This window comes from Microcaecilia unicolor, chromosome 13 (assembly GCF_901765095.1).
Source record: "Microcaecilia unicolor chromosome 13, aMicUni1.1, whole genome shotgun sequence".
NCBI classification, from domain to species: domain Eukaryota; kingdom Metazoa; phylum Chordata; class Amphibia; order Gymnophiona; family Siphonopidae; genus Microcaecilia; species Microcaecilia unicolor.
In genome coordinates this window covers 22869371-22893563 of record NC_044043.1, presented here as the reverse complement: position 1 = coordinate 22893563, position 24193 = coordinate 22869371, and the positions used below count along the sequence as shown (strand labels likewise).

Genomic DNA, 24193 nt, shown 5'->3' with positions numbered 1-24193 from the left:
ACTTGATGGAAATGAATGTCATTGGCCCACATTGGCCAGTTTTGTGGCTTCCTGTAGAAAGATATGTGTTGGCTGTCCTTCAGCTTTATGGGCTCAAAGTGACCCTGACTTAAAAATTAATGAAAACCACAGGGATAGAGACAGGGTTTCTGGCATGCCCCTCCTTTCTGCAATTGGGGGCTGCCAGTGCCATTGCTTCTGTCTGCCCTGCCCCCGAGCTATCGATGCTGCCAATTCTGTGCACCCTCCACTCTGTTTCTACTACCACCAGAACCACAACTGTCACAATCTTACCTCTACCACCATGTGGTATAGGAAGGAACTCCAGTGAAAGTCTCACGAGACTTGTGCCAGCGTTCCTTCCTGCACCATGGGGCTTGAAGTTAAAGAGCCGACCAGTGTGGTGCAGACAGAGCTGATGCAATCGAAAAAGAGTGGTGGTCACGGCAGTTTTTGACACCCCTCCTGCCATGCTTACCCTGTTGCAGTGGCCCTGGAAGGGACATTGCTTTAGGGTCTCATTCTACTGCCTTGTGAGTTTCAGAAAGTGTTCCAGAATGTCTCATTTCTGTCCGTGTCATTCTCCTTGTCCAGCACTCAGAGACAATCCTGCCTAAAATCTCACAGCCCCAGAGATGGACCAGTACCAAAAACACAAGTAAATAATAAATTGACCTATTCCTGTAAACCGAAAGGTGCTTTTTACTCGTAGGTTTCACCAGAATAGTCAACTGAAAACTATGAGAGTAATTTTTCTTTGACTATTGCACCACAAAGAAATACTTGCATGAACTTGTAGCAGCTGTTTCTGCGAGGTGCTTTTTCCAAGGTGCTTTTCCATGTACCCTGGAGGAAAGGAGAAACAGGGGTGATATGATACAGACGTTCAAATATTTGAAAGGTATTAATCTGCAAACGAACCTTTTCCAGAGATGGGAAGGCAGTAGAACTAGAGGGCATGAAATGAGATTGAAGGGGGGCAGACTCAAGAAAAATGTCAGGAAGTATTTTTTAACGGAGAGAGTGGTGGATACTTGGAATGCCCTCCCGCGGGAGGTGATGGAGATCAAAACGGTAACGGAATTCAAACATGTGTGGGATAAACATAAAGGAATCCTGCTCAGAAGGAATGATCCTCAGAAGCTTAGCGGAGATTGGGAGGCAGAGCCGGTGGTGGGAGGCGGGGCTGGTGGTTGGGAGGCGGGGCTAGTGCTGGGCAGACTTATACGGTCTGTGCCCTGACAATGGCAGATACAAACCAAGGTAAGGTATACACAAAAAGTAGCACACGTGAAATTATCTTGTTGGGCAGACTGGATGGACCGTGCAGGTCTTTTTCTGCCGTCATCTACTATGTATGTTACTATGGTGTGTGCTGGATGGTTGTGTTTTGGTGATTTTGTATGTGGAGGTTCTGTGGGTGGATAATGTGTGGTAAGGTTGTCTGTTAAGGAGATATGACTGTGTGTAGGTGGAGGGTGATGTTTTCAGTATGGGAGTGTGGTTGGTTAAGTGTGTGTATGGACCTCTGTGTTTGGAGATGTGTGAATTGAGAGGCTATGTCAGTTATTTCTCTGTTTCTGTATGTGAGTATATGTGTGGGTTTGTGAGAATGTGCTGGTGGTAGGTGTGTGGATATGTGATGTGTATAGGCTTTGTGGGATTATCTTTTTGGAAGTGTATGGAGGATGTGGGGTTATATGTGTGTGTGGAGGTTCTGTGGGTGGATAATGTGTGGTAAGGTTGTCTGTTAAGGAGATATGACTGTGTGTAGGTGGAGGGTGATGTTTTCAGTATGGGAGTGTGGTTGGTTAAGTGTGAATTGAGAGGCCATGTCAGTTATTTCTCTGTTTCTGTATGGGAGTATATGTGTGGGTTTGTGAGAATGTGCTGGTGGTAGGTGTGTGGATATGTGATGTGTATAGGCTTTCTGGGATTATCTTTTTGGAAGTGTATGGAGGATGTCGGGTTATATGTGTGTGTGGGAGTGTATGCAATGGCCATAGGAGCCAACTTTTCAAAGTGATTAGGAGTGCTAAACCTAATGGAAATGACCCCTCCATGGACACTGTCAAAGAGTTTGCTCAATATTGGGGGTGCTCAAGTACCCCCAGAGCTTGCTCCTATGGGGTGTGCAAGTGGGCAGTGTTGAGGGATGTAGGATATGTGTGGAGGTATATCTGTTGGTGTGCATGGGGTGGGAATGTGCATGTGGAGGGTGCATAAGGGTTGGAGGGCATGGAGTTGGGGTTGATATGTGTAGAAGGGTATGTGAAAGCAAGGTCTAAGTGTGTGTATTGTGGGGGCATGATTTTTTGTGTGTGTGGGAGGGGGGTTGAGATGTGTTGGTGTGTAGGCATCCATCCATAGGAATACAGGGTTTGTGGGGACAAGGGCAGGTGCTGTGAGTGTGTGTGCGGGACTTTGGCAGTGTTAAGGGAGGTGGCGTTGAACCTGCCTCCTGGCTCTAACCTTCATCTGCCTGTACTTCCAGAACCTGGCTGGGGTGGGGAGGGAATAATTTCTGAAGTAAAGCAGTGATCAACTTTCTAAAGTCAGGCTTCTCAAACCTTCCTGGGGACCTGACAACCAGGCAGGTTTTCAGGGTATCTACAATGAGCAATGACTGGAGTGGCCTAGTGGTTAGGGTGGTGGACTTTGGTCCTGGGGAACTGAGGAACTGAGTTTGATTCCCACTTCAGGCACAGGCAGCTCCTTGTGACTCTGGGCAAGTCACTTAACCCTCCATTGCCCCATGTAAGCTGCATTGAGCCTGCCATGAGTGGGAAAGTGCGGGGTACAAATGTAAATAAAATAAATAAACAGACATATGTTGGATCTTGAATGCATGCAGATTCACCTCATCCATAATCATTGTGGATATCCAGAAACCTATTTGCTTGTGGGATCCTTAGGGCGGGTTTGGGAGGCCCTAGTCCAGAGGTTCAAGGAGCAAGCTGGGACGTCAGGGTTCAAAACCCTGCTTCCCTTATGGCATTTCTTCTGAGCTTGAGCAAGTCTTTACTCTCCACTGCCTGAGATAAAGCTCACTTTGGCAGGCAAATAACTTATGCACCTGACTGTACGTCACTGAATGCTTGGATATGGAAAAGGTGAGTCATTAACTCTAAAATCCAAATCCAAAGGTTTCCCATAAAAAGCAATGGGATTTATTTTTTAGCAACCCAGTTCAAACCTATCCAGCACAATCATATTTTCTGACCATTATCTGATAATTTTCAAACTTTATCACTCTCCCCTCCAGTCTTGTACAATTTCCAACAATACATTTAGGAATCTTCAGGCTAATCCCTTGCACTCTCTCCATCACCGTTTCATCACTCTTTTTATCCAAGTCTGTCAATAAGGCTGTCTCTTCCTAAAATACTATCTTCTCCTCTCTCTCCTCCCACCCTCTGTTCTATAAGGCATATCAAACCCCAGCCTTGGCTAAACTCCAGAATCCGCTACCTACGTTCATGTGCCTGATCTGCTGAATGCCTTTGCCTGAAATCCCATGCCCATGCTGATTTCATACATTTCAAATTCTTGCTGACCTCCCAGTCTGCTCTTTCACTTGCCGAACAATACTACTACATCCACTTGACAAAGTCACATCCCCCATTCTATTCTCTCAACTTTCCTTCAATGCCCCCCCAAACACCTTTTCTTTCTTTTCTAAAATCACTGAAGACGAACCTGCACATCTTCTTTCCTCCAAACTCACTACCCATTCCTCTGATCCCATTCCCACCCATCTACTCAGCACTGTCTCTGCTACTGTCATCTTTTATCTGTCACTAGTAAAAAAAGGCCCGTTTCTGGAGCCAATGAAACGGGTGCTAGCAAGGCTTTCCTCTGGCCCCCCCACCCAACGCACCTTCGTTGTTAGTGACACCATTGCGCCGCCGTGGCCGCCATCGATGTGTGACTCTGGCCCCCCCACCCAATGCACCTTCGTCGTCAGTGACGCCATTGCGCTGCCCTGGCCACCGTCGATGTGAGTGAATTGCTCCGCCCTCAACGTCATAACGTTTGACGCGAGGGCGGGGCCCCGAGACTGTGATTTTCGTGGCTTCAGAGCTTCAAACTTACGAACCTTGGCTTCAGTGACATCAGACAATAGAACGTTGAGGGTGAGTTTTATATATATAGATATCCTCAATCTTTCGCTTTCCACCAAGACTGTTCCTGATGTTTTCAAACATGCCATAGTTAAACCACTCCTCATAAAAACTTCATTGGACCCTACTTGCCCTTCCAACTATTGCCCCAGCTCCTTCCTTCCTTTCTTATCCAAGCTAGTTCACTGCTGTTGTGTTGACTTTCGTTCATCAAAAGCTATTCCTGATCCACTACAATCTGGCTTTCACCCTTTACATTCAACAGAACAACCCTTGCTAAATTATCCAGTTGGACCAGATCTAAGGGCCTCTATTCTATTCTTCATCCTTCTAGATCTATCTGCTGCTTTCAACATTATTGATCATCACCTTGATATGCTGTCGTCGCTTGGATTTCGGGGCTCCGTTCTGTCTTGGTTTTCTTCTTTTCTCTCCCATCACACATTTAGTGTATGCCCTGATGGATCTTCCTCCACTGCTATCCAACTATCAATCAATGTACCTCGGGACTCTGTCTTGAGACCTCTTCTTTTCTCTATCTATACTTATTGCCTTGTTGGTCTGATTTCCTCCCATGGTTTTCAGTGCCATCTTTACATTGATGACTCTCATATCTACTTCTCCACACCAGAAATGTCATCAGGAATCCAGGCCCAAGTCTCAAGCTGCTTGTCTGACATTTCTACCTGGATGTCTCATCATCATTTGAAACTGAATATGGCCAAGATTGAGCTTCTTATCTTTCTCCCGTTCTCTGTTCTTGTGGATAAACTGTCATCCTCCCTATTTTATCTGCTTGTGATCTTGGTGCCATCTCTGACTCCTCTCTCTCTCTTTCTCTGCACAAATCCAACAAACTGCTAAAACCTGTCATTTCAAAATTCATCCCTTCCTTTCTGAGCACACTACCAGAACCCTTACGCACACTCTTATCACCTCTCGCTTAGACTATTGCAACTTGCTTCTCGCAGGTCTCCCACTAAGCCATTTCTTTCCCCTTCAATCCATTCAAAATTCTGCTGCATGACTTATATTCCACCAGTCTCTTTATGCTCATACTAGCCGTTGAGCCCGTGAAAACGGGCTACTTTTGGAATGGGGGGGGGGTTTCTGAACCCCCCCTCCGAGGTCAGCGCCGCCCCGCCCCGCCTCCCCCGGAGTCGCCGCCGCCGCCCCTCCACCCGGCCCGAGCAGCACTGTAAACTTACATCAGCACGCAGCAGCGCAGCAGGCACATCAGTAAAGCTGACGTCGGGGCGGGCTTCCTTCTCTGCCTGTGTCCCACCCTCGTGTGACGTAACGTCGGCGAGGGCGGGACAAAGGCAGAGAAGGAAGCCCGACGGCAGCTTTGCTGATGTGCCTGCTGCTGCGTGGTGATGTAAGTTCACAGTGCTCGGGCCAGATGGAGGGGCGGCGGCGACGTCTGCAGCATGCCAGTAGAGACTTCCCTCTCTGTCCCGCCCCCGTCATCATGTATTGACGCGGGGGCGGGGCAGAGAGGGAAGTCTCTACTGCGCATTTGCGAGTGAGTACGGTCACTCGCCGTTTATATGTTTGATTAGCCTGCTCCTCAGTTCCAACTCTTATCTCTCCCTATACCCCTCCCCAGGAACTTTGTTCATTGGGTGTCTCTGTTTTTTGTACCCTTCTCTTATACAGCCAACTCCAGACTCCATTCCTTTTATTTTGCTGCACTGACTTCCTGAGCCAGTATGTCAAGCTCCATCTCTGATCATATTAAAATCTAGGCTAAAAGTCTAGCTTTTTGAAGCTTCTTTTAACTCCTACCTCTTATTCACCTGTTCAGAACCCATGTCTGTTTAATCATTCCTATAATAAGCAATTCCCTAATTCGTTATAGTCTTGCTTGTCTGTCTTGAATACTCTTTTAAGCAGGGACTCTCTTACATGCTTAGTATACAGCACTTTATATATCTAGTAGTGTTATAGAAATGATAAGAAGTAGTAGTAGTACTAATTCTTATCATTTCCGGAGGGAGTGGAAAACATGAAAAAGGATCTGAAAAAGCTAGAAGAATGGTCTAAGGTTTGGCAATTAAAATTCAATGCGAAGAAATGCAAAGTGATGCACTTAGGGAATAGAAACCCTCGGGAGATGTATGTGTTAGGCGGGGACAGTCTGCTAGGTACGGATGGGGAGAGGGATCTTGGGGTGATAGTATCTGAGGATCTGAAGGCGACGAAACAGTGTGACAAGGCGGTGGCCGTAGCGAGAAGGTTACTAGGCTGTATAGAGAGAGGTGTGACCAGCAGAAGAAAAGAGGTGTTGATGCCCCTGTACAAGTCGTTGGTGAGGCCCCACCTGGAGTATTGTGTTCAGTTTTGGAGGCCGTATCTTGCTAAGGATGTAAAAAGAATTGAAGCGGTGCAAAGAAAAGCTACGAGGATGGTATGGGATTTGCATTACAAGACGTATGAGGAGAGACTTGCGGACCTGAACATGTATACCCTAGAGGAAAGGAGAAACAGGGGTGATATGATACAGACGTTCAAATATTTGAAAAGTATTAATCCGCAAACGAACCTTTTCTGGAGGTGCGAAGGCGGTAGAACGAGAGGACATGAAATGAGATTGAAGGGGGGCAGACTTAAGAAAAATGTCAGGAAGTATTTTTTCACGGAGAAGGTGGTGGATGCTTGGAATGCTCTCCCGCGGGAGGTGGTGGAGATTAAAACGGTAACGGAATTCAAACATGCGTGGGATAAACGTAAAGGAATCCTGTGCAGAAGGAAGGGATCCTCAGGAGCTTAGCCTAGAATGGGTGGCAGAGCTGGTGGTTGGGAGGCGGGGCTAGTGCTGGGCAGACTTATACGGTCTGTGCCGGGGCTGGTGGTTGGGAAGCGGGGCTAGTGCTGGGCAGACTTATACGGTCTGTGCCAGAGCTGGTGGTGGGAGGCAGGACTGGTAGTTGGGAGGCGAGGATAGTGCTGGGCAGACTTATACGGTCTGTGCTGGGGCTGGTGGTTGGGAGGCGGGACTAGTGCTGGGCAGACTTATACGGTCTGTGCCAGGGCTGGTGGTTGGGCGGCGGGGATAGTGCTGGGCAGACTTATACGGTCTGTGCCGGGGCTGGTGGTTGGGAGGCGGGGCTAGTGCTGGGCAGACTTATACGGTCTGTGCCAGATTGTAAGCTCTTTGAGCAGGGACTGTCTTTCTTCTATGTTTGTGCAGCGCTGCGTATGCCTTGTAGTGCTATAGAAATGCTAAATAGTAGTAGTAGTAGTCAGTGGTGGGAGGCAGGGATAGTGCTGGGCAGACTTATACGGTCTGTGCCAGAGTTGGTGGTGGGAGGCGGGACTGGTAGTTGGGAGGCGGGGATAGTGCTGGGCAAACTTATAGGGTCTGTGCCAGAGCTGGTGGTGGGAGGCGGGACTGGTAGTTGGGAGGCGAGGATAGTGCTGGGCAGACTTATAGGGTGTGTGCCAGAGCTGGTGGTGGGAGGCGGGACTGGTAGTTGGGAGGCGGGGATAGTGCTGGGCAGACTTATAGGGTTTGTGCTAGAGCTGGTGGTGGGAGGCGGGACTGGTAGTTGGGAGGCGGGGATAGTGCTGGGCAGACTTATAGGGTCTGTGCACTGAAGAGGACAGTCAAATAAAAAAAGTAGCACGTATGAATTTATTTTCTTCGGCAGACTGGATGGACCGTGCAGGTCTTTTTCTGCCGTCATCTACTATGTTTACTATGTAAATTTCTTCCAGTGTGCTAAATTGGGTGGATTTCCGTCCTTTTTTCAGAGAGTTACTGTGCCTGACAGACATAAAAGCAGATGAGGATCCCTTTTGCATAATGATGTCAAAAACAAAACAAACATTGAGGAAGTGCAGCTGGACTAATGGAATAGTTTTTTGTGCCTACCAGAAAGGCTCACTCACAGGCTACCCCTAGTTCAGAATGGGGCTGCAAGAGTAATCATTAACCCCTTCACCCCAAAATAAAGTTCAGGGACCCCATATTACTCTTGATGTACTTGTTCCGCTTTGATCAACAAATAAAGTTTAAGATATTGATACTGGTCTTCAAGTACTGGAGGGGCTGGATCTATCTTTTTTAAGGGAGAAACTGTGCGGGTATTTTAAGAACATAAGAATTGCCATACTGGGTCAGACCAATGGTCCATCTGGCCCAACAGTAGCCAGTCCAGGTCACAAGTACCTGATAGAATCCCAAAGGGTAGCAAGATTTCATGCTACTGACCCCAGGGACAATCAATGGCTTTCCCCATGTCTATCTTAACAGCAGTTATACACGTTTCCTCCAGGAATTTGTCCAAACCTTTTTTAAACCCAGATATGTCAACTGCTGTTACCACATACTCTGTCAGCAAGTTCCAGGGCATAACTATTCATTTCTCCCTTATATAGTGTGTAGCCCCGATGCACTGGGCAGGGCTGGGCGCCGCCATTTTGCGGCATCGAAGGAAGAGGAGGGAGGCAGGCTGCGTCTCTCCTCCAACTAAGGCAGGGGGGCCGGGAGGGGGTTCGGGGTTCTTTTTCAGGCTGGAGGGGGAATCAGCAGACAACGCTTGGGGGGGGGAGTTGGGGTGGGCTGGAGGTCCGCCGGGCTGGAGCCCCTGTCGATCGCTGGCAGGAGGGGGTGTGGGCGGCCACTGGACCACCAGGGGCCACTTTTTGGGGGTTTGGGGGGGCTGGAGACCCACCGGATCTCCAGCCTTCCCTGAACCTGGGGGGGGGGGGGGGGGGGGGGGGGGGGGGGGGGGGGGGGGGACCGGAGGTCCACCGGACCTCCAGTTCCCTGTTGCTGGGGGAGGTGTGCTTTGCATCGTTGGGGGGAATGGGCTCGGAGCTGGCGTAGGGTTTGTCGCAGCCAGCGACCCAATCTTTGGTGCGCTGGTCGCTGATCATTGGGGATGAATGCGTTAAGCCCTCTTTAGTATGCATTTACATGCTACTTGTGCTAAGAGCCCTCGAGCGCGTTGTTAACCTCTTTAGCCTTTCCTCATATGGGAGGAGTTCCATCCCCTTTATCATTTTGGTCACCCTTCTTTGAACCTTTTCTAATTCCACTATATCTTTTTTGAGATATGGTGACCAGAATTGCACAAATTTTGCCAGAGACAGCTTAGATAAGAACATAAGAGTTGCCACACTGAGTCAGACCGAAGGTCCATCAAGCCCAGCATCCTGTTTCCAACAGTGGCCAATTCAGGTTACAAGTACCTGACAATATCCCAAAACAGTACAATACATTTTATGCTGCTTATCCTAGAAATAAGCAGTGGATTTTCCCCAAGTCCATCTTAATAATGGCTTATGGACTTTTCTTTTAGGATATTATCCAAACCTTTTGTAAACCCTGCTAAGCTAATTGCTTTTACCACATTCTCTGACAACGAATTCCAGAGTTTAATTACATGTTGAGCGAAGAAATACTTTTTCTAAATATAAAATATTTTCTCTGATTTGTTTTAAATTTACTACTTTGCATCATTGCGTGCTCCCTAGTCCTAGTATTTTTGGAAAGAGTAAACAAGCGATTCACGTCTACCTGTTCCACTCCACTCATTATTTTATAGACCTCTATCACATCTCCCCTCAGCTGTCTTTTCTCCAAGTTGAAGAGCCCTAGCCGCTTTAGCCTTTCCTCATAGGGAAGTCGTCCCTTCCCCTTTATCATTTTTGTCGCCCTTCTCTGCACCTTTTCTAATTCCACTATATCTTTTTTGAGATGCGGTGACCAGAATTGAACACAATATTCGAGGTGCGGTCGCACCATGGAGAGATACAAAGGCATTATAACGTCCTCATTTTGGTTTTCCATTCCTTTCCTAATAATACCTAACATTCTATTTGCTTTCTTAGCCACCGCCATACACTGAGAAGACGGTTTCAACGTATCATCAATGATAACACCTAGATTCCTTTCTGGTATTCTCTTTCCAGCATAAAATGCATTGCCTTTGCCCTTGTATGAGTCTCTGGTGAGGCCCCATTTAGAACATTGTGTGCAGTTCTGGCGACCGCACTCACAGAAAGATATAAACAGGATGAAGTCAGTCCAGAGAGTGGCTACATTTTACTACTACTACTTATCATTTCTATAGCGCTACTAGACGTACGCAGCACTGTACACTTGAACATGAAGAGACAGTCCCTGCTCAACAGAGCTTACAATCTAATTAGGACAGACAAACAGGACAAATACATTTTCTTTGGTAAGTGGTCTCAGGCATAATTTTTTTTTTTTAATTCTGATGTTCATTATTTGAATATTGACTTAGGTTCCAAAATCTAAATTTTTAGAAGAAAATTTAGGCTTCCTATACTTGGTGGAAAATAACCTGCAGTAAAATAGTTATTTATATACTATTTTTACATGGGGAAATTTACCATGGGTTCATTAACCAGTACCTCAGTTTAATGAATCCTGTGCTAAGTTTATTTTTGCTTTGCTATAGTTGGGACTGTCACATGTCCACATGGGTTTTGTCTAGTGATTCTTTCTTTCAAACATGCGTGGGATATACATAAAGGAATCCTGTGCAGAAGGAATGGATCCTCAGAAGCTTAGCTGAAATTGGGTGGCGGAGCCGGTGGGGGGAAGAGGGGTTGGTGGTTGGGAGGCGAAGATAGTGCTGGGCAGACTTATACGGCCTGTGCCCTGAAAAAGACAGGTACAAATCAAGGTAAGGTATACACGAGTTCATCTTGTTGGGCAGGCGGGACTGGTAGTTGGGAGGTGGGGATAGTGCTGGGCAAACTTATAGGGTCTGTGCCAGAGCTGGTGGTGGGAGGCGGGACTGGTAGTTGGGAGGCGAGGATAGTGCTGGGCAGACTTATACGGTCTGTGCCCTGAAAAAGACAGGTACAAATCAAGGTAAGGTATACATATGAGTTCATCTTGTTGGGCAGACTGGATGGACTATGCAGGTCTTTTTCTGCTGTCATCTACTACGTTACTATGTTTTCTCTTTTCTTACTTTTTTTTTTTTTGTTACATTTGTACCCAGCACTTTCCCACTCATGGCAGGCTCAATGCGGCTTACATATTGTATACAGGTACTTATTTGTACCTGGGGCAATGGAGGGTTAAGTGACTTGCCCAGAGTCACAAGGAGCCGCCTGTGCCTGAAGTGGGAATTGAACTCAGTTCCCTAGGACCAAAGTCCACCACCCTAACCACTAGGCCACTCCTCGCACTTCATTGTAATGGTAAGTTCTCAACTCCATGGACAATTATCTAAAAACGGGAACAATACTGCCCCCCCCCCCCCCCCCTGTTTACTAAGCCGCCAGTCAGGGAAGGTTCCTGAAGTGCTGCTGGAAATCTCAGGTACAGTCTCAGGCCTCTTATGTGACAAATTTCTGATGGTTCTTACTAGTAGGCAGGACAATATTATTTGGCCTTCTGTAAGCAGGTCCAAGCTCGGTTGTTTCCTGGTATCTGATGTTATTCAAATACACACGGAGAAATGAAGAGTCAATGTGTCTCAAGTTGATTGTATGCAATCTATTTGACTTTGCCAAAAAAATTGAGCAAAAGAGAGTACAGAGTGTTCAAAATATGGCAGGAAGATGGGTGACACACAGTGCTAAATGGGATATTGTGTCACTATTTTTGTGTTGCCTTTATAGGAGATTGATGTACCATTTTGATCCTTGCTGTGGAATTAAAGGAATTGTCCCTGTTTTGGAGGCTCTCAGTGCTTTTTTGTTTTCTAAATGTAGACCTGCCAAGCATTTCCCTAGATTTAGGAGCCCAGTGCTACACTCCTATGATTTTTCCCCATCCTAAAATCACCCTATGGTCACCCACTTTTTAGGTTACTACTACTACTTAACATTTCTTAAGCGCTACTAGGGTTATGCAGCGCTGTACAATTAAACATAGAAGGACAGTCCCTGCTCAAAGAGCTTACAATCTAAAAGACAAGTGAACAGTCAGTCCGATAGGGGCAGTCAAATTGGGGCAGTCTGGATTTCCTGAACGGTAAGAGTTAGGTGCCGAACGCAGCATTGAAGAGGTGGGCTTTAAGCAAAGACTTGAAGATGGGCAGGGAGGGGGCTTGGCGTAAGGGCTCAGGAAGGTTGTTCCAAGCATAGGGTGAGGCGAGGCAGAAAGAGCGGAGCCTGGAGTTTGCGGTGGTGGAGAAGGGTACTGAGAGGAGGGATTTGTCCTGTGAACGGAGGTCACGGGCAGGAACATAAGGGGAGATGAGGGTAGAGAGGTAGTGAGGGGCAGCAGAACGAGTGCATTTGTAGGTAAGAAGGAGAAGCTTGAACTGAATGCGGTATCTGATTGGAAGCCAGTGAAGTTCTTAAATTTAGCAGTCAAGTGAAAGTAGAAATAAATATCTAGACATTTAGGGGGCGATTCTATATATGGTGCCACCGTGCCGAATGTTAGGCGCTACTTCCATGCCCGATTTTCAGCGTGGAAAAGCGTTCAAACAGATGCAAGGCACCAAAATGGCAGAAACAGATCCACATAAAAACACACACACCCATTTATAGAATAAAACGCCTAAGTGTTGGGTATGGGTGGGTCGGACAAATCCCTCCTTTCAGTACCCTTCACCACCACCGCCAACACCAGGCTCCGCCCTTTCTGCCTCGCCTCACCCCATGCTTGGAACAAACTCCCTGAGCCCATACGCCAGGCCCCCTCCCTGCCCATCTTCAAATCATTGCTCAAAGCCCACCTCTTCAATGTCGCCTTCGGCACCTAACCACTACACCTCTACTCAGGAAATCTAGACTATCCCAACTTGACATTTCGTCTTTTAGATTGTAAGCTCCTTTGAGCAGGGACCGTCCTTCTTTGTTAATTTGTACAGCGCTGCGTAACCCGAGTAGCGCTCTAGAAATGTTAAGTAGTAGTAGTAGTAGTAATAGTCGGGTCCACACCCAACTTGCACTCTGGGATTTACACCTGGTTTCAGTTGGTGTAACTCCTCATGCCCAAAGTTGGGTGTGGATCCCGGCACTACAGGCTATTCAATAAAGAGTGCTAATCCTGGAATGCCACCTGGCGCTGAATTTTGGCCACTATTTACTGAATCCTGTCCTTATGGGGTAATTCTGTATAGAGCACCTTCAATTAGACATGAATTAGGTGCTAAACTGTAGGCACACAAACATGAAATAAAGGTACTCGAGCTCCAAAACAGGGGTAAAAGTGCAGGTTGGTGCATAGATGCACGTAGGCACTATTCTATAACTGGGCAGGTCATGGGCATTCCCACTATTTTAGTACGTGCTTTATAGAATACTTCAATTTGCACGCCCATTTACACCAGCCATAAACATGGCATAACTAGTTGCACTTAAAGTTGGCCATATGTTTACTTAACTAATATTCTATAACAGGAGGTTATCCCTAGGGGTACACAAACCATTAGCAGGGGCTACGCAGTGGCCTGCTTGTTTCCTACTCTCCTTCCTTCTCCCTCCGGTCCATCTGCTTTTCTGTTCCATTCCATTCCCCCCTCTGCTCCCCAGTACATACAACAGCTCTCCGTTTCTGTCTATTTTAACTTGCTTGGAACGCTGCTTCAGTCAGACAGCCTTGGGGACCTTCACTGGGCCATGCCTGGCATCAATGATGCATCTTCCTCTTTCATTGGAGGTGTACCGCAGCCTAGGCAAAGGTTCCCAAGGCCGGCTGATTGAGGCAGTGTTCCAGGCAAGTTAAAACAGACATGGGAGAGGGACAGAAAGGGATGTCTGGTGCTGGTTCCTAGTGGGGGCAGGGTAAAAAGGATGTCTGGTTCTGGGAGGGGGAGGGGGGAAAGGATGTCTGGTGCTGGCTCCTGGGGCGAGGTAAAAAGATGTCTGTTGCTGGTTCCTGGGGTGGGGGGGGATGTTTGTGCTGACTCTTGGTTGGGACAAAAAGGGATGTCTGATGCTGGTTCCTGGGGTGGGGGGGGGGGATGTTTGTGCTGACTCTTGGTTGGGACAAAAAGGGATGTCTGATGCTGGTTCTTGATTTGGGGGGGGGGGGGGGGAGGGATGTTTGTTGCTGGTTCCTGGAGGGGGTTGGAGACAGAGAGGTACTGCTGGACTGGAGGCAGAAAAGGAGGGTCTGATGGACTGGGGGGAGGGCAGTGCAGAGGACGAGAGAGAAAAAGAGAGAGAGGCTGGATTGGGGTGGGGAAGAAGGGGAGAGACACTGGACTCAGGGAGAGATGTGGACCGCAGGAAGAGAACAAGGAAGAAAAGGAGACATACTAGCCACAGGGTGGGGGTGTGGGTGGAAAAGAATAGGGAGGTGAGGGAAAGATGCACAGAGAAAAGATGCTGGGCATGGAGGGAGCATAGGGATAGAGACAGAGAGGGTGGGGACATAGAAGGGCACTACTAATCATAGGGGGACAGATAGGGACCGAGAGAGCAGATGCTGAATATGGGAAGGTCAAAGGGACAAGGACATAGAGGGTAGATGCTGGACAGGACAGATAGGGATGCAAAGGTAGGAAAAAAACAGAAAAGCCAAAGAGAGACACTGGGACCAATGGGAATAGAAAAATAAAATGCTCAGACCACAAAGGTAGACAAAAGTATTTTATTCTGAATTAATTGGAATGTGTCTGTCACTGGAAATGCGCATCTTTAATATCTTGTATTTCAGTTTCTATTTCTCTAGTATTGCTGTATATGCTGAGACTGACTTCTTGAGGTTGCCAGTTCCGTTTTTTTGCCTTCATATCTCTATTACTGATCTGTTGAGGGCCTGTGTGTGTCTTGCGTGTGTGACCAGGGTGCGGTCTGCTAGCATGTAGTTTGAGTAGAAACTGTGCAGCAGTCCCATTTGTTCTGTTTGCTCAGTAGGTGGTGTAACCTGGTGTAATATTTAGTGCTATTTTTTCACTCACAACTTTGTGCATAGTGTTTTGCAGGGGAGGGATTGTGTGTTGGCCTTACTGAGGTGATATCAAAACTTCTTAATATAGTTGCCAGTAACTGATATGTGTTGAGTTGCAAAGAAGTATTTTTTCACGGAGAGAGTGGTGGATGCTTGGAATGCCCTCCCGCGGGAGGTGGTGGAGAGGAAAACGGTAACAGAATTCAAACATGTGTAGGATAAACATAAAGGAATCCTCCTCAGAAGGAAGGGATCCCCAGAAGCTTAGAAGGTGGTGGGAAGCGGGACTGGTGGTTGGGAGAAGGGGATAGTGCTGGGCAGACTTATAGGGTCTGTGCCAGAGCCAGTGGTGGGAGGCGGGGCATGTGGTTGGGAGGTGGGGATAGTGCTGGGCAGACTTATATGGTCTGTGCCAGAGCCGGTGGCGGGAGGCAGGACTGGTGGTTGGGAGGTGGGGATAGTGCTGGGCAGAGTTATATGGTCTGTGCCAGAGCCGGAGGTGGGTGGCGGGGCTGGTGGTTGGGAGGTGGGGGTAGTGCTGGGCAGACTTATACGGTCTGTGCCCTAAAAAAGACAGGTACAAATCAAGGTAAGGTTTACACAAAAAATGGCACATGTGAGTTTATCTTGTTGGGCAGACTGGGTGGACCGTGCAGGGCTTTTTCTGCCGTCATCTACTATGTTACTATGTAAGAGCCAATTGAACATGTAACTCCCATTCCCACAAGAGAGAGAGAGGGAGGGAGAGAGAGAGAGAGAGATGGGGGGGGGGGGGGGGGGGCTAAGGGCAGGTGAGCAGAGAGAGAGAGGCAGACCGAGAGATGGATGCTAACCGAGTTCAGTTGCTGCCTCTGGCCACTCTGGGACTTTCCCTCTGCTGCACTGAAACACTGCAAAATGAACAGCCTGGGAAATACTGCGTTGACAGATGCAAAAAAGGGAATACCCACAATTAACAAAAATGGCTTTTTCAGAACTTCTTCCTTTTGCTTCAATATACTTATGTGAATCCAACTTCTCTCATCTAATAGTTCTCAAATGTAAAATAAGAAACCACTTCTGTCCACAACGTGACCTGATTGTGGAAATCAGACACTGAGATTCAGAATGCTTATTTCATCCAAAAAGCCCAGATCCCCTATTTAAACTGTAAAAGCAACACGTTTGCCTCTATTTCACCACGTTTTAAGACGGTCCATACTTTCATTTTAATTGGCTGTGGTTGCATTCCTTGTATGTTCTGAAGACAGTGTCTTCTTCTGTGTCATTGCTTTGTGCTATTTATTTTTAATTTTCATTTGGTGGGAAAATGTGGGATACGAATGCAACAAATAAATATATAGATTTTTTTCACCTACCCCACATCAACATCTCTCCTCCTCCTCCGCGGTGTCCCAGCATCTGCCCGCCCGCCCCTGAACCCCTGTCCCTCCCTGGTGTACCTTACAGGCGTCCCCGGTGCTTTTAGTGATTCAATTATTGCTGCCTGAGCCGGCCCTGCAGGCTTCCATCGTCTGGGTCCCACCAGACAGGAAATGATGAAAGCGAGGGCAGGACTTGGCCGATGGAAGCCTGCAGGGCCGGCTCAGGCAGCAATAATTGAATCATTAAAAGCGCTGGGGACTCCTGTTAGTTACATCAGGGCGGGACGGGCTTCAGCTATGGGTGGGCAAATGCCAGGACGCCACAGAGGAGGAGAGATGCTGATGTGGGGTGCTGCTGCTGGGTGGGCCTGAGCTCACCCATAGCTACGCCACCGGTGTCTTGGCCTGTATGGCAGCTGCAGTGACCTGTATTCGTTATATGTGTTGCCTATTAATCACTGTTTAACAATAAATTGCCCGTTTCAAAATATCTGTGGCTTGGAACTCGGGGGTACATGGTTGAAATTTGTTCAGCTTAGCTTGAAGTTGGGAAACACTGTTCTATATGACTTCAGGCACAATGTCATTATAGAACACTGGCTGAATGTCATAAATTTACACACCTAACTGCGCGCCCTTTATTGAAAGTAAAGTTTCATAACACAACTCTTCCGTTGAACGATTTCATAGTGTGGCTGTGCCACATGAACTTTATCTTAGCACAACATCACTTTGTATTTTATTTTTGTTACAATTGTACCCTGCGCTTTCCCACTCATGGCAGGCTCAATGCGGCTTACATGGGGCAATGGAGGGTTAAGTGACTTGCCCTGAGTCACAAGGAGCTGCCTGTGCCTGAAGTGGGAATCAAACTCAGTTCCTCAGGACCAAAGTCCACCACCCTAACCACTAGGCCACTCCTCCACTGTTGCTACTATTTGAGATTCTACATGGAATGTTGCTATTCCACTAGCAACATTCCATGTAGAAGTCAGCCCTTGCAGATCACCAATGTGGCCGCGCAGGCTTCTGCTTCTGTGAGTCTGACGTCAGACTCACAGAAACAGAAGCCTGCGCAGCCTTCTACATGGAACATTGCTAGTGGAATAGCAACATTCCATGTAGAATCTCCAATAGAAGCAACATTCCATGTAGAATCTCCAATAGTATCTATTTTATTTTTGTTACATTTGTACCCCGTGCTTTCCCACTCATGGCAGGCTCAATGCGGCTTACATGGGGCAATGGAGGGTTAAGTGACTTGCCCAGAGTCACAAGGAGCTGCCTGTGCTTGAAGTGGGAATCCAACTCAGTTCCTCAGTTCCCCAGGACCAAAGTCCACCACCCTAACCACTAGGCCACTCCTCCACTGTTGCTACTATTTGAGATTCTACATGGAATGTTGCTATTCCACTAGCAACATTCCATGTAGAAGTCAGCCCTTGCAGATCACCAATGTGGCCGCGCAGGCTTCTGCTTCTGTGAGTCTGACGTCAGACTCACAGAAACAGAAGCCTGTGCAGCCTTCTACATGGAATGTTGCTAGTGGAATAGCAACATTCCATGTAGAATCTCCAATAGTAGCAACATTCCATGTAGAATCTCCAATAGTAGCAACATTCCATGTAGAATCTCCAATAGAATCTATTTTATTTTGTTACATTTGTACCCTGCGCTTTCCCACTCATGGCAGGCTCAATGCGGCTTACATGGGGCAATGGAGGGTTAAGTGACTTGCCCAGAGTCACAAGGAGCTGCCTGTGCCTGAAGTGGGAATCCAACTCAGTTCCTCAGTTCCCCAGGACCAAAGTCCACCACCCTAACCACTAGCCTCTCCGGTACTATGTACGCCACAATGATCCTACAACTAGGTGGGAAAATGTGGGATATAAATGTAACTCTAACAAATAAATAAAGTCAGGCGTCCAAACACTTTGAATATGGCCCTCGGTTTGTCTAGCTGAGGGAATATCCCAGAGGCTGCTGCCTCCTCTTCCTCCTTTCACTGCACCTTCCATCTCAGCTTTTAGTGCAGCCCCCCTCTCTGATTTGGTAGCTCTGCCTCTGCTTTGCACAGAACTGGGGTCAGATCTTTCTGCTTGCTTCCAGGTCTCCCCCCCCCCCCCCCCCCCGAAATCCTCACAGTTCTCCTACCCTTTCTGTGCCTCTCCCCCTCCCCACCAACTGCAGGTTCATAGCTCTGGCTGAAGTACTTACAGCTTCCATCGTGCAATCCTTCCAGCGACTCCCCCTCCTTTTAACCGATTCAGTCCAGTCCCTAATCCTGCCTAGAGGCGAGTCTCGATTTTAAACCAGTTTCGTTTGTTTGGCATAAGCTCCCCGAAGTCTGAAAGGGAAATTGTCCTCACTCCATCTGAAAGGATAAGCTTTTTATTGCAAAAAGTAACATATTACAAAATGCTATGCATTCACGTATTAACAATGATCCGAGCGCTAGTTGTACATTGCTTTGCAATCACCTTAGCGCGCACACTTTGTAAGCACACGGCACAAAGAACTGCAGTCAGGCTGCGGCAGAAGTCCCGAAACTGTTGTTGCTGTATTTTTTTTGTCGTTTTGTGATCGTGCGTGCCGTCACGACACAAAACAATGCAAAAAATGCCCAGCCCTGCTGAGCAGACGGAATTGGAAGTGACCCATAGATTGCACAAATGAACTGCTCTCTTTACGCTCGCTCACAAAAGACGTGAGAAATTAAATATTGCCACATCCAGAGTTAGAAACAAAGAAAACGGATCTCCCCCCCCCCCCTCGCTATCCCACAGGAGGAAAATCCCCGAGCCCTCCTCCCCCGCTTTGGAAAAACCGGCTGAGTCTGGTCATTTAAAACTGCTGATTTACCCTCTATTACTGCAGAGGGGAAATGACATAGGAAGCTCGGGAGGTGTTCTGCTCCGAGTCGCTGCCCTTGAACAGTTATGCCCGATTACATCAATTACATTAAAAACAAATACTAGAAATAAAAAAACATCCAGAGCTTCCTACTTCGTTTCCAGTTCATAGGGAGGGAGCATGCAAAGAGGATAAATCTTGAGGTGAGGGCAGAGTGAGAACCAGGAAAGCCAGGGATGAAAATCTCATTTTCCCACGGTCAGGCATTGTGACCTTGGCCTAGTCATTTAACCCTTCGACTGTCCCAAATACAGACTTTGACGGTAAGCTCCCCTGGGCAGGAATCTACCAACTGCACTTGATGTAAGGCACAGTGAGCTCAGATTTGGAAAGGTGAGTAACTGAATTAAAAATGGAGATCTTTAACAGGTAAACTGAGCATAAACAGAAAGGCATCAGTTACCTCCTCAGCAACTAAGGGCCCCAATCCCAGCATGCTGTAAAGGAATGGGTTAAACCCACAGGGCAGGCATTCCACCTCCCTCTGGAAACAGGTACCTTTTGAGGGATGAAAAGCAAAGGTTCCTATTCATCCCCTGAAACTACTTGTTAACCCTTTCCCAGGCCCCATTCTGGACACAACTGAAAGGCAAGAGAATCCCAGGAGAAACTGAACCAGGAAACACTAACAAAAACCTCTTAGCACAGGGGAGAGTGGACAGAAATCCAGATAAAGAGAACCATGGACAGGTGCATCCTACCCTCTCAGAGCTCTCACTGTGATGGGTGACTGATTCTCTTTCACCTGTTCCCAGGACACAAACTTTAGCTATCATTTTTTTCTCTCCTTCTGTTACGAACTTTGCTCTTTATATGGTTAACACGTCAGCACTAATTGCATGTGGCCCAAATTCCTCCACCCCCTCCCCTGATCCCACCAGCTCTCATCTCAAGTCCCCTCACCCCAGAGACCTCTTGCATTTCTGGGAATCAAGGGCCCCAGCAAAACCTCCCTCAGTCATTCCCACAGTCCTCTGTTTACTTTTAGTTTCATACAGTTCTTTTCCCATGCCAATCCTGTCTTGGGCTGCCAGCGTGGCTAACTGTTCAGATAGTGGGAGCATTGTCTGAGGATGAAGAAGACAGGAGATCATCCAGTTCAGGGTGGTTTCAGGAATCTCCCTCCTCTGTTCCTATAATATCTAGGTCTTAATCCAGTTTGTTTGGTAGTCAGGTATCCAAGGCCCACAAGATGAATCCAATGTCGACATGTCTCCATCTGAGCCTTAGGAGTCAGGAAAAGAGCACGGACACTGTATGAAGTCAGCAGTCTTTGTATTACTATATCTGGGCTTGCTCACAATTGCGAATGTACACATTGTCTGTAGTTTTCAATACCACCTCCAAGTTCGGACATGGTGTACAGGTCAACAAGGACAGTCTTTGAGGAAGAGCCAATGATCAAGCCAGCCTGCATTTATCAGACATAGTCCTTCCTGCCATAGTCTGGCATGGCGGATCTAGGAGCAGAGTATGCCATACGGGATGCAGGGTACTTCTCTTGCCTGGGGGGGCAGGAACAACACAACATGGCCCCGCCTATTACCTGCAGCGCTGCCGCTGCCCAGCCGATGTAGAGCGAGGCCCCTAGTTCCCGTTTCTGCGCATCAACCAGCACTGGGCTGTAGAAGTCGCGAATAATGGTGTTGGCCGACCAGGACACAGGGATGAGGCACATGAGTCCAGCCAGAATGAAGGTGACTCCAGAGACGATCATGATCTTGGCTTTGCTGGATTCGTCCTCCACGCAGTTAGTACATTTGGCCCCAATGATGGATACGAACAAGCCAAGGACAGCCACCACGATGGCGATGACGATGAGGGCACGGGCAGCCTGCAGGTCCTGAGGCAGCGCCAGCATGGAGTCGTACACCTTGCACTGCATCTGGCCAGTGCTCTGCACCACACAGTTCATCCACAGGCCCTCCCAGATGATCTGGGCCACCACAATGCTGCTGCCGATAAACGCTGTGACCCGCCACATGGGCAGTGCACAGGTGATAATGGTACAGATCCAGCCCAGGATAGACAGGGAGACCCCCACAATTTCCATTCCCATGGACATAGCTGCCGCTTTCGAGGGTGTGAGCAAAGATATCGGTAGAGGTGTGTACAGGCTGAGAGCTGAGCTTCTTCTAACGGATCAGCCAGGGCACCTGTGTCTCATAAAACACTGGGGCTGGGGCTTAGTTTCGATGAGCTCACTGTAATTCTCTCCTGAGAGGTGGAGCTCCAGCACTGGATTCTTAAAGAGGCAGGTTTCCTTCCTTCACTCCCTCTAAGCATAAATGGCAAGGCAACAGGTGAAGGGAATGAAGCCTGAATTCGGGCAGTCTTCTGCTCTGTAGCCTTATACAGCACGAGTGCTTAGAAAAGGGACTTTTGCCTTTTTCAGTAGTAGCTGAAGGGGAGTGTAGGTAGTTTTCTGTGCCCAGAGGCTTGCAATCTAAGGGGCCGATGCAGAAAAACATGCAGTGCCTAGCTTCTACTTAGTGGAATACAGTGCCTTGCAGAAAGTTCAATGCATTCTCACTTTTTTGTGCAGAAATCTTGCCTCTAAGGGGGGGAGGGAGGGGGGAGAGCATGCTGAATGCATGCACAGAAAGGTTTCATGGTAAGTGTGGATCCTTGTGCGCATGTCCAAAAGAAAATGGGAGTGCCAGCACAAATCAGTAACTGTTCTTTTGCGCCTAAATTTAAGGCTCTGAAAAATTTACGTGCAAGTAATTTTTTTTTAAATTGAAAACCAGATCGCAGTAACAAGACATACAACTGTACACCACCTATCAGTCATATGGTCAATAGCTGGTACAGAAATCAACGAACCCAACCCTCTTGACCCTATAACATAAGCTTAACAACTGTACTCAATTAGCCCTCATGATAAACATTCCCTGCAAATGAGGGAGATCAACTGTACCCCACCCCCTTACCAATCCACAGGTTTTGGTTTTCTTGTTTAATGCTCCCCCCCTCCCTGACCCCCTCCAGTGACCCGTCCCTAACCTAAATAACAGAAAAACGTCAGTATGATCTCTAGATAATCTCCTCCCCTCCCCTCAAATCCACATTCCCTCAAAAGGTATAAGGTATAGCAATGCACCCCTATTGCATTCAAAGAACCCTGGAGCGTTAGCTAAATGACACTAGAAAAGGTGCAGAGAAGGGCAACAAAAATGATAAAGGGGATGGGACGACTTCCCTATGAGGAAAGGCTAAAGCGGCTAGGGCACTTCAGCTTGGAGAAAAGGCGGCTGAGAGGAGATATGATAGAGGTCTATAAAATAATGAGTGGAGTTGAACGGATAGATGTGAAGTGTCTGTTCACGCTTTCCAAAAATACTAGGACTAGGGGGCACGCGATGAAGTTACAATGTAGTAAATTTAAAACGAATCGGAGAAAATTTTTCTTCACTCAACACGTAATTAAACTCTGGAATTCGTTGCCAGAGAATGTGGTAAAGGCAGTTCGCTTAGCGCAGTTTAAAAAAGGTTTGGACGGCTTCCTAAAGGAAAAGTCCATAGACCATTATTAAATGGACTTGGGGAAAGTCCACTATTTCTGGGATAAGCAGTATAAAATGTTTTAACTTTTTTGGGATCTTGCTAGGTATTTGTGACCTGGATTGGCCACTGTTGAAAACAGGATGCTGGGCTTGATGGACCTTTGGTCTTTCCCATTATGGCAATACTTATGTACTTATGTACATTGGCAAGGAAAATGGAGACAGAAAGGTGATGTGCTGCTACTAGGTGTGCCTGTTCCAACTCTGGCCCACCTGTATGTACGTTGTTGTATGCCAGTCTGGATGATTGGACATCCAGTTAATCGGCATTTGGACAATTGGCATCATGCATCATACTGTACTTACAATGTCAACACAGTACGCAGTTATGCCCCATATAAAGTTAGGACAGCCCTTTTTTTTTCTGTTCTAACTTTAGGAAGTTGCTCAACCATTTAACAGACTGAATATCGCTGGTAACCAGGTAAAGTTCCTGCTCCACTGTAACTCTAACTCTGCCCCTGACCCCTGACTGCACACATATTAGCTAGTTTCAACATGAGCAGTTAGAGGGGGCATTTTTTAAATTACATTTGTACCCCATCTTTCCCACTCATGGCAGGCTCAATGTGGCAATGGAGGGTTAAGTGACTTGCCCAGAGTCACAAGGAGCTGCCTGTGCCTGAAGTGGGAATCAAACTCAGTTCCTTAGTTCCCCGGACCAAAGTCCACCACCCTAACCACTAGGCCACTCCTCCACATTGTCTGGTTAAGCTGCCACAGAATATCTCCAGAGAGCTCCGCATATGCGATTTAAATTGCTTTGAATATTGACCCTATAGTTGTCAGGGCCTGAAGATGCAATCTTCCCTGTGCCCAGTTAATCTAATAATATAGTAGGAAGCCTGACCACTGTTCCCTGAATCCGCCATCTCCATAGCACGCTTTAGTCCCCGTGATTGCACAACACAGGCTATGCGGAAAACCCTCTATGATGCCAACAAGCCATAGACACAGCCTTAATTTGTTTTAGCCAATAGTTTCACATAAATAAAAATGTTATTTCACTTTTAGTGTATATAATCCTCAGCACCTTACTTCACTCCCCTCGGCTCCATTTCAGATTAAATGGTTTCTGATGTTTCGCCTGAGTCTCTGCCCCTTTGCAGCTCCATACTCCAGCCGAGATAATATTTAACCATCTCTCTGGCCTCATGTGCAACTTTCTTTAAATTAGTCAACTTACTTTCTAACTCTCTCACCTATCTATATGTTCCATCTTTGCATATACCCTTCACTATCAATTAAGATATTCTATTATATATTGTGTTGACATTGTAAGTAGTATACTATGCTTGGAATATTGGAATATTTTTAGTGCTGTAGTTGCCTATTGCTCATGTTTGTTTCTTACTCTACACCGCCTTGAGTGAATTCCTTCAA

The 24193-nt window shown here is 47.2% G+C and overlaps 1 protein-coding gene across 2 annotated transcripts; it reads right to left on the bottom strand.

Annotated features, from left to right (window-relative positions):
* Positions 1–59: 59 nt before the first annotated feature.
* Positions 60–21414, bottom strand: LOC115482601 (claudin-3-like). 2 transcript variants are annotated; one of them, XR_003944108.1, is made up of 3 exons: positions 19620–21414; positions 5206–5211; positions 60–72 (listed from the first exon to the last, which is right to left on the bottom strand). XR_003944108.1 is itself a non-coding variant. In XM_030222520.1 (1 exon), exon 1 carries the CDS (start codon positions 21307–21309, stop codon positions 20665–20667), a length of 645 nt encoding a protein of 214 aa, XP_030078380.1. In that variant the 5' UTR covers positions 21310–21414; the 3' UTR covers positions 18707–20664. The 2 variants fall into 2 exon arrangements, 1 of the variants encoding a protein (XP_030078380.1); XM_030222520.1 differs by lacking the exons at positions 60–72; positions 5206–5211 and having other exon boundaries at positions 18707–21414.
* Positions 21415–24193: the final 2779 nt, after the last annotated feature.

Coding starts and splice junctions, on each gene's coding strand:
- LOC115482601 (XM_030222520.1), bottom strand. CDS start 21,309: ATGTCCATGGGAATGGAAATTGTGGGGGTCTCCCTGTCTATCCTGGGC.